The 9,683-nt window shown below is 40.5% G+C and overlaps 2 protein-coding genes across 5 annotated transcripts in view; both read right to left on the minus strand.

The window, feature by feature from the left end:
* Positions 1–1,750, minus strand: part of sugp1 (SURP and G patch domain containing 1) — an 18,946-nt gene extending 17,196 nt beyond the window's left edge. For 3 of the 4 annotated variants that reach the window (XM_016442965.1, XM_016442963.1, XM_016442962.1), the window contains exons 1-3: positions 1,667–1,750; positions 936–1,104; positions 716–852 (exon numbers count right to left, since the gene is read on the minus strand). In XM_016442965.1, the coding sequence (XP_016298451.1) occupies positions 716–852; positions 936–1,104; positions 1,667–1,685 (325 nt within the window). In that variant the 5' untranslated portion in view covers positions 1,686–1,750. The other variant, XM_016442964.1, reaches the window with a different exon arrangement.
* A 6,314-nt stretch (positions 1,751–8,064) lies between these two features.
* LOC107655457 (receptor-type tyrosine-protein phosphatase delta-like) overlaps positions 8,065–9,683 on the minus strand; it is a 78,327-nt gene continuing 76,708 nt past the window's right edge. Inside the window, exons 30-31 of the mRNA XM_016442948.1 lie at positions 9,228–9,363; positions 8,065–8,995 (exon numbers count right to left, since the gene is read on the minus strand). Coding sequence (XP_016298434.1) covers positions 8,927–8,995; positions 9,228–9,363 — 205 coding nt within the window. The 3' untranslated portion in view covers positions 8,065–8,926. The remainder of the gene's footprint in view (positions 8,996–9,227; positions 9,364–9,683) is intronic.

Here is a 9,683-nt window from a genome sequence, read left to right on the forward strand (position 1 = left end):
GTGAGTTTGTCTTTACTATACACGTTAGATGTGATCACCTCATAGTAACAATCCTGTCAGATCGTCCATCCTTTGAGTGAGAGTGTAACGTTACTGGTCGGCCGATCTGGTTTCGTGGTTAAAGTTAACCTTTTCGACATGTTTCCGCAATGTTGTCTGGGGTTTGGCTAAAGGAGAGTGGGCCGGTGGGCGGTGCTCGGGGGGGTGACTGAAGGCGGTGACTGTGTAGTTCTGACGTCAACTTTTTACGGAAGTCACAATGGTTCGTGAAAAATCACAGCTACTTTAAGCAGGCTGTGTGAATTTTACTGTGGACTGACTGTTTTGAAACTTATATGGTAGTTACATAGAACCTAGACCTCAGTTATCATGAAAAAATGATAGAAAAATTTCAGTTTTGACAATATGGGACCTTTAATAAGTGAGTCATTCATTCAACTGATTCGTTCAAACGACTGAGTCACTGTCTGTATGAATGAGTCATTGATTTGTTCAAAACACTGATTCATTCCGGAATGAAAAGCTGTAACGACTTTGTTTAGAGCTGTTTTCATTGGTGAAATTGAGCAAAAACTTACAGTATTTTTCTAAAATGTAACAGTATATTAACTTCTTGTTTATTGAACTGTAAAACTAATACATTTGCAGTCGTGCAGATACTGTTGAACTATGAGTCAAAGCAAACGAACACCCGTGACGTGTGAGAGAAACAAACCTTCATCAGCGCTGGATTTCTCTCGCTGCATCTTCAGGAACTGCTGCAGGAAACTGCCGTCGTTCACAAACTTGTTTGATGAGGATGAGGAGGAGGAGGAGGAGGATGATGATGAAGATGCCTCTGAGGGAGGAGAACTGACACACACACACAGAGAGAGATCAACACACACACAGATCACGTCTGTTCTGCTGTACTGATGATCAGAGCCGTGCGTCACCTGCTGGATTGGTTCAGGTTCTGGTTCTGGTTCTGGACGGGCTTCTGCTTCTTCTGAGCCTGTTCTTTCAGTCTGGCCTCGATCTCTCTCTTCTTCTGAGCGATCAGCTCCTCCTGTCTCATGATCACATTCAGTTTACTCTTCTGATGAGTCTTCCAGCCGCCACGACCTGAAACACACACGCGGTTATTTCACTGTACTGCTCAGCTCATCTCATAGACTTACATGGTTTTGCTTGCACTTTATTTTACAGTACATGTACTTGCCTAAGAAAGTTCTGTTAATATAAGGTAACTACATTGGTTAGGTTAAGGTTTAGTACCTAGTTAGTGCACTAACAAGTACAAACACACAGTAAATTAACGTTACTGCTAAAAACAAAAGTAGGCATATTTTTAGGTATAGCATGTTTAGAAAAGATGAAAAAAGAAAAAGAAACCCATATAGAATTTGAAGTAAATACAGACGGATATCAGAATTATTCAGCATGAAATACAGAATATAAAGCTCTGATATCGTGTTTTATATGCTACACATCGCTAATAAAGTACAACACAAGTGTTGTTTTGGTTTGTGAGGTTTAGCACTGAAGCGGCTAATCGATCAAAACAATCCAAACAAACATCACCTCAACAAACTGAGTCAAAGAACGAGTCAGACACGCAAACACACACACATATGTGCGAGAAAACCAGTGTTTTGAGGATATTTGAGTGTGTGCAGGCTTTTACCCGCATCGCTGGACTCCATCGCGCTGAGTGATATGAAGCAGCTGCTTCTTCTTCTGTGGTCTGACGAGCGGAAGGAGAACTACACCGCAGCGCTAATATCGCCGCCTACCGGCCGCCCGCCGTCTGTCTGTCTATCTATATCGTAAACATGTTTATAATTGTATTTATGAGCACATAGTAAACAGCATGGCATTGTCTGTGATCACTGCTGCTGCTGAATCTGATGATGTTGCTGTTGTGAAATGTTATATTTATGTTCTATTGTAAGAATGTTTATGAGATGGGAGATGCGTCATGAATATCGGTGAATGATTTCAATGCATGTTAACGTGAAGCTTCACATGTAGAATCTTCAGACACCAGAACTTGGAACTGAATGGCTTTCTTTTGCATGAGATTCATAGAGTTTTGATCAGATAACTCTTCCTCCAGTGAAAAAGTGCATCTGCTGTTGTCTCTCACATCAAAATCCAGCCACATATGTGTTCAGAGCTGTTTAAACGCTGCTTGATCTGTGCAGATTTCTCTCCTGATTCAGACCAGAACACTTTTTCACTGGAGGAAGTGTTATTATGGATTCATAATAATAATAATTACTCTTACGTAATAATTAGACCGTAACAGTAATCATATCTAACGGTTTACGCGTGAGGAGTGAATACAGTAATCATATCTAACGGTTTACGCGTGAGGCGTGAATACAGTAATCATATCTAACGGTTTACGCGTGAGGCGTGAAAACAGTAATCATATCTAACGGTTTACGCGTGAGGCGTGAAAACAGTAATCATATCTAACGGTTTACGCGTGAGGCGTGAAAACAGTAATCATATCTAACGGTTTACGCGTGAGGCGTGAAAACAGTAATCATATCAGTAATCATATCTAACGGTTTACGCGTGAGGCGTGAAAACAGTAATCATATCAGTAATCATATCTAACGGTTTACGCGTGAGGCGTGAAAACAGTAATCATATCAGTAATCATATCTAACGGTTTACGCGTGAGGAGTGAAAACAGTAATCATATCTAATGGTTTACGTGTGAGGTGTGAATACTGTAATCATATCTAATGGTTTACGTGTGAGGAGTGAATACAGTAATCATATCTAATGGTTTACGGGTGAGGTGTGAATACAGTAATCATATCTAATGGTTTACGCGTGAGGAGTGAATACAGTAATCATATCTAACGGTTTACGCGTGAGGAGTGAAAACAGTAATCATATCTAACGGTTTACGCGTGAGGAGTGAAAACAGTAATCATATCTAACGGTTTACGCGTGAGGAGTGAAAACAGTAATCATATCTAACGGTTTACGCGTGAGGAGTGAAAACAGTAATCATATCTAACGGTTTACGCGTGAGGCGTGAATACAGTAATCATATCTAACGGTTTACGCGTGAGGAGTGAATACAGTAATCATATCTAACGGTTTACGCGTGAGGAGTGAATACAGCAATCATATGTAACGGTTTACGCATGAGGCGTGAATAGAGTAATCATATCTAACGTGAGGAGTGAATACAGTAATCATATCTAATGGTTTACGCGTGAGGTGTGAATACAGTAATCATATCTAATGGTTTACGCGTGAGGTGTGAATACAGTAATCATATCTAACGTGAGGAGTGAAAACAGTAATCATATCTAACGGTTTACGCGTGAGGTGTGTTTACGCGTGAGGTGTGAATACAGTAATCATATCTAACGGTTTACGCGTGAGGAGTGTGAGGTGTGAATACAGTAATCATATCTAACGGTAATCATATCTAACGGTTTACGCATGAGGCGTGAATACAGTAATCATATCTAACGGTTTACGCGTGAGGCGTGAATACAGTAATCATATCTAACGGTTTACGCGTGAGGCGTGAATACAGTAATCATATCTAACGGTTTACGCGTGAGGCGTGAATACAGTAATCATATCTAACGGTTTACGCGTGAGGCGTGAATACAGTAATCATATCTAACGGTTTACGCGTGAGGCGTGAATACAGTAATCATATCTAACGGTTTACGCGTGAGGCGTGAATACAGTAATCATATCTAACGGTTTACGCGTGAGGCGTGAATACAGTAATCATATCTAACGGTTTACGCGTGAGGCGTGAATACAGTAATCATATCTAACGGTTTACGCGTGAGGCGTGAATACAGTAATCATATCTAACGGTTTACGCGTGAGGCGTGAATACAGTAATCATATCTAACGGTTTACGCGTGAGGCGTGAATACAGTAATCATATCTAACGGTTTACGCGTGAGGCGTGAATACAGTAATCATATCTAACGGTTTACGCGTGAGGCGTGAATACAGTAATCATATCTAACGGTTTACGCGTGAGGCGTGAATACAGTAATCATATCTAACGGTTTACGCGTGAGGCGTGAATACAGTAATCATATCTAACGGTTTACGCGTGAGGCGTGAATACAGTAATCATATCTAACGGTTTACGCGTGAGGCGTGAATACAGTAATCATATCTAACGGTTTACGCGTGAGGCGTGAATACAGTAATCATATCTAACGGTTTACGCGTGAGGCGTGAATACAGTAATCATATCTAACGGTTTACGCGTGAGGCGTGAATACAGTAATCATATCTAACGGTTTACGCGTGAGGCGTGAATACAGTAATCATATCTAACGGTTTACGCGTGAGGCGTGAATACAGTAATCATATCTAACGGTTTACGCGTGAGGCGTGAATACAGTAATCATATCTAACGGTTTACGCGTGAGGCGTGAATACAGTAATCATATCTAACGGTTTACGCGTGAGGCGTGAATACAGTAATCATATCTAACGGTTTACGCGTGAGGCGTGAATACAGTAATCATATCTAACGGTTTACGCGTGAGGCGTGAATACAGTAATCATATCTAACGGTTTACGCGTGAGGCGTGAATACAGTAATCATATCTAACGGTTTACGCGTGAGGCGTGAATACAGTAATCATATCTAACGGTTTACGCGTGAGGCGTGAATACAGTAATCATATCTAATGGTTTACGCGTGAGGTGTGAATACAGTAATCATATCTATCAAGCACATGTGCTCTTACTGCAGCGTCTGAAATCTTACACATATATAAACTTGCCTTGACTCTGTATTGTCTGATTAATATTGATACATTTGTCTGAATGTGTCACAGATGAACCTGACAATCATGTGGGTCATTTAGAAGGTTTAAGCAGTTATTTTGTACTGTTTATTTAGTTATTTTGTACTACTGAGCATTTATTTTAAAAGCAATTTGTTTACCTTAAATTTTTTTTACATTTTTTTAGTTAAAGTCTTAGTAATTTTGTTTTACTCAATTGTTATTAGTATCAGAGTTTTTTTTATTATTTTGCTTTAATTGATTTTTATTTAAGTTTTATCCTTAGTTATTTTAGTACTTAAGGCAAGAATCCCCACGCAAGTGAATAGGGTTAAAACATAACTAAAAGATATTATATAAGCATTATCTAATCAAATATGCACTAATTTCCAGCAGATAAATCTGAAGACTGGATGAATCAAGGTTCATAATTCTTGTTTGATTTTGTCATCATATTAGAGTTCAAGGTTTCTCCAGAGGGGTTTTTGGATTTCTCTTTTTATCATAAATACTGTCAACAGACAGAAAACAAACACTTTTTCACCATGTTTTTAGGAATAAAATGTTGTGTAAGTCAGTGTGAATCATATATGAACAAACCTTCAGAATATAGAGTGGAATAAAACTGTAAGGTTTGGTGAATGTAAGAGAAAAAACTCTTTAAATACACAGTATAGATTGGATTTCTACAGACACAAATAGATAAAGTGCAATAAAATTAACACTTAAATGTGTATTTTGGATGTTCTCTTTCCACTAGTCCAAAACAAAACTTCATGAAAATCCAAATAACCCAAAATCTTAAAACTAATAGATGCATGAAACTGTGTTTTTGCCAGTAGTATATAAACTTAAATGTACTTATTTATATTTTTAAAGTTCATTTTCGTCCAATATATAAATATGATATTATATATAATATATATAATTTAATTTTTAAATGTTTTAGTTAACAATAATGAAAAAGACACACTCACCCTGAGCTTTCCAGAGAAAACCTCCTGTTTGCTTTTTTACTTCCCATCATGCTTGGGCCGGATACAGATGAGCAGCGGCCTGCAGAATTGTCACTACTCGAAGTCAGATCTCACTGCAGATAGAAGCAGCTGTGACCACGCCCACATGATGCACAGAGCCACGCCCACTGCAAGCCACAGCCACTCCCACTAAGCGTTACCAGGGCTGCGTCTGAAACCTGGAGAATGTTTAATAAAAGCATTTCATAAACTCTGGAGTCTTCAGTTATTTGTTTGTTATTGTCAGCGCTGCTTCTAGATCATTTGATGTTAACCTGAAGCTTCGGGGTCAGATGACACCTTTGTGTGTTCATTAGCCCCGCCCACCAGCCCCGTGAGGCCACGCCCACATATCAATGTGTTCTTCAAAAGCACATGACCAGCCGCACCCGAATTTTTGTTTTCAGATCTCGGCTCTCTTCAGATTTCTTGTGTCAAATGAACACATGGACGTCCATCGTTCACTAAAGGTTGTTTTTTTAACTGGTCCTACAGTGTTCATCTTCAGATATTTTTAGAGCACAGAGCTTCATAATTATTCAGAGTCATTTGATATTTCAAATGTGACTGAAGTGCAAAGACACCAAACTCAATCTGTATCCAGGCAACACTTTGACACACTGAAATTAAACTTAAGTGACCCTGACCGAACTAATAAGAGTCTCGCAGTACAGAAAATATTAGAGATTCAAACATGTTTTATTTGAATCAGCAGCAAAATCACAACAGAGAGAAAAAACAGTGAGCTCATGCAGCAAATGAGTGAGAATCACCAGACCAACAGATCCCCCTGGACACACACACACACACACACACACAAACAACACGCACACACACTCGCTCACTCACTCTCACTCACACACACACACTCTCACACGCACGCACGCTCGTTCGCTCGCTCACACACACACACACACACAAAAACAAACACACACACACACACACAAAAACAAACACACACACACTCTCTCACACGCACACACACTCACACACACACACACACACACACACACAAATATATTTATTGCAGATGTTTATAAGATTGTACATTTCTAAATCAGCCTGTAGTTATTTTAATAAACAGTCTGTGATATATGTGTGTATGTGAGGAGCAGCACTACATAGTGGTGAAAATGTGACCTTCACAAGTGATCAGGAGTCACAAGAGAATCAGAAACCGGTCGATTCCACTGAAGTATAAAATAATCACAGATGATTAATATGAAATATGAAATAACAGACGACACACACGGCCTTCACGTCAGTATATCCAGTCGTTCAGTTTTAATACAAAGTCGACATATCTACATACATGATCTGAAATCAATAAGCAGAGAAAGTGAAACACTACTGTAGGTCAGCACGCGGCCCACGTTCACTCGTCACACAGTCGTCTGATCAGATGTTGCTTTTGGTTCGTTTGTGTGCTTTCATCTCCAAAGGAACATTTAATGTTGAGAATAATTGATTGAGACGAGCAGCAGAATCTTGTCTCAGTGTGCTTTCATTCATGAAGAGAGAAAACCTGCAGATCAGCGTCTGCTTTCTTAGGATGAGCTCGTACTACGGTACAGTGATGCCACAGTTAATCAGCTGATGTTTGGTCATTACTGAGCTCATCAGCTAACAACCACATACTGTGGCAGTTTTTGTTGTGTTTACCGTGGTGCATCACTGTATGGTACGGTACTGCACACTGTAGATCTGTGACGCTGATCTGAGGCTGATATCATCTCTCTGGGCTCTTGAAATCTGGGTGTGCTTTAACTCGTTTAGTTTGACTAATAATGCTGATGAGAAACGTGTGTAATGTCTAAGAACACGTGCGTTTTGTTTGCGAAGGAGCGATACTTCACGACCGTTTCGGTGAGGTTTGGGCTCCGGAGGGCCGCGGGCCGTCAGCTTCCTCTAGAACAATCAGTGCACAGGAAATATCAAAATATCTGAGAGGGATACGAAGCACAACACTGTACATCTGAGCCATGTACAGTCACATTAGCTGGCCAACTACACCACAGCTCACCAATTATATTGCCATAAAAATCATATAAATAAATAGATCCTTAAAAATTCAAGCATAATATAAACAAAGCGAAATAAAAAAATCAGGTCGATTAAATATTTGACAACAACGTTAAGGCTCACTTCACGTCTCAGGTGGAGATCTCAGAACCGGCTCGCTTCCGGCGCTACTCCTAAACATCACGCCTGCGCTAAACTAAACATAACGAGAAGAGTTTCGTCGGGTTCGGCTCGACCGACGTCTGATCGAGGGAGAATGCAACCATCTCAGAAGATCTTTCTAGCGTTTGACGCATGGCTGGAAATACTGGGGAATGAGTCTCGCGATTCCTGTAGAACGTGTATCAGCCCAATCATTTATCTATAAACCCAATAATCGTGGCCCTTCCGTCGTCCCACCATAAAGACACAGCGGAGTACATTATGCCACAGCAGAAAGGAGCAAAAGAACATGATACAGATACGAGATTCAAGCCTCCAAAACGATGTAAGCAGCATATAGTCATGTAGAGACACACCGAATACAGTATTCACAGAGTTCAGTCCGTCTCGTGCACAGCTCCCAAGGATCAGAGATTATATCACGTGTGCTAATGTACGGCGTTGGCTGCGGTCGCTCCGTTAGGCACAGAAGGTAGGAGATCTGCTTCCGTTCTGCGGCGCCGACGCGTTTGTTTGGGATGGCAACGATGACTCTAGCAGGCAGATGAGCTCGCACTCATTCACATCTGACGTTGGCAAATACAGTTCGAAGAAACTCCCACTGAAGGGTGCAGCAATTATCCAGGCTTTTGATTTCATAGTTTCTTTTTTTCCTCGTTGTTTTGCTTTAAATAGATTTTGTACATGTAATATTTTCCTGTTGTTATGAAGATCTTCATCCACAGTTTAATATTTCTAAAAAGCCGACCACAACATTAATATCAATATTTGAACACTGAGGTAATAGTTTGCGTTGTGACGCAGAGTGTCTCCTAGAGCTCCTGAGAGAACGTCTGCTCTGCGTCGCAGTCTGTGTGTGTTTCACGTGTCGTCGTCGTTGTCGTTCCTCTGCGGGTGTTTGTGGGGTTGTTGAGGGGGAAGGTGTTGTACAGGTTGGCGTTCTTCTTATGTTGCATAGTGATCAAAACTCCCAAGGTACTCCAGAGCAGCCTGATAGCAGAACTGATACTCGTCCTGAGAACAGACAGACAGACGGGAGGATGTGATCACTTAATAAAATAAATATTTTTATATCACTTTTTCCATAACAGTATAAATCATAGCAAATCTTGTGGTGGTCCTGAGTCTGGTACTTTGGGTCTGAGGTGGGAAAATATGATTTACAGAAATTTCCCAGCATGAGATCCTCCAAAGACTCGGAGGTTAGTGATAACAGTGTTTGTCGGTCATGTGATGCGTGTTTTACCTCAGTTTGCACCATCGCTGGTCGTTGTGTGCGCAGCATTTTGACGGTCTGGAAGATGTCCACAGCGCCCTCGTAACGCATCCGCTCCAGGACGATACTGAGGGTGATGAAGACACCCGTACGCCCGACGCCCGCACTGAGAGAGAGACATGAACGAGACCAGAATGAGACATGAGACATGAATGAGATATGAATGAGACAAGAATGAGACATAAATGAGACAAGAATGAGACCAGAATGAGACATGAATGAAACATTAATGAGACGAGAATGAAACAAAAATGAGACATGAATGAGAATGAATGAGACATGAATGAAACAAGAACAAGACATGAATGAGACATAATGAGACATGGATGAATGAGAGATGAATGAAACAAAAATGAGACATGGATGAGACGAAAATGAATGAGACATGAATGAAACAAGAACGAGACATGAATGAGACATAATGAG

The sequence above is a fragment of the Sinocyclocheilus anshuiensis genome, unplaced genomic scaffold (assembly GCF_001515605.1).
Source record: "Sinocyclocheilus anshuiensis isolate Anshui unplaced genomic scaffold, SAMN03320099.WGS_v1.1 scaffold1116, whole genome shotgun sequence".
Classification (NCBI taxonomy): Eukaryota; Metazoa; Chordata; class Actinopteri; order Cypriniformes; family Cyprinidae; genus Sinocyclocheilus; species Sinocyclocheilus anshuiensis.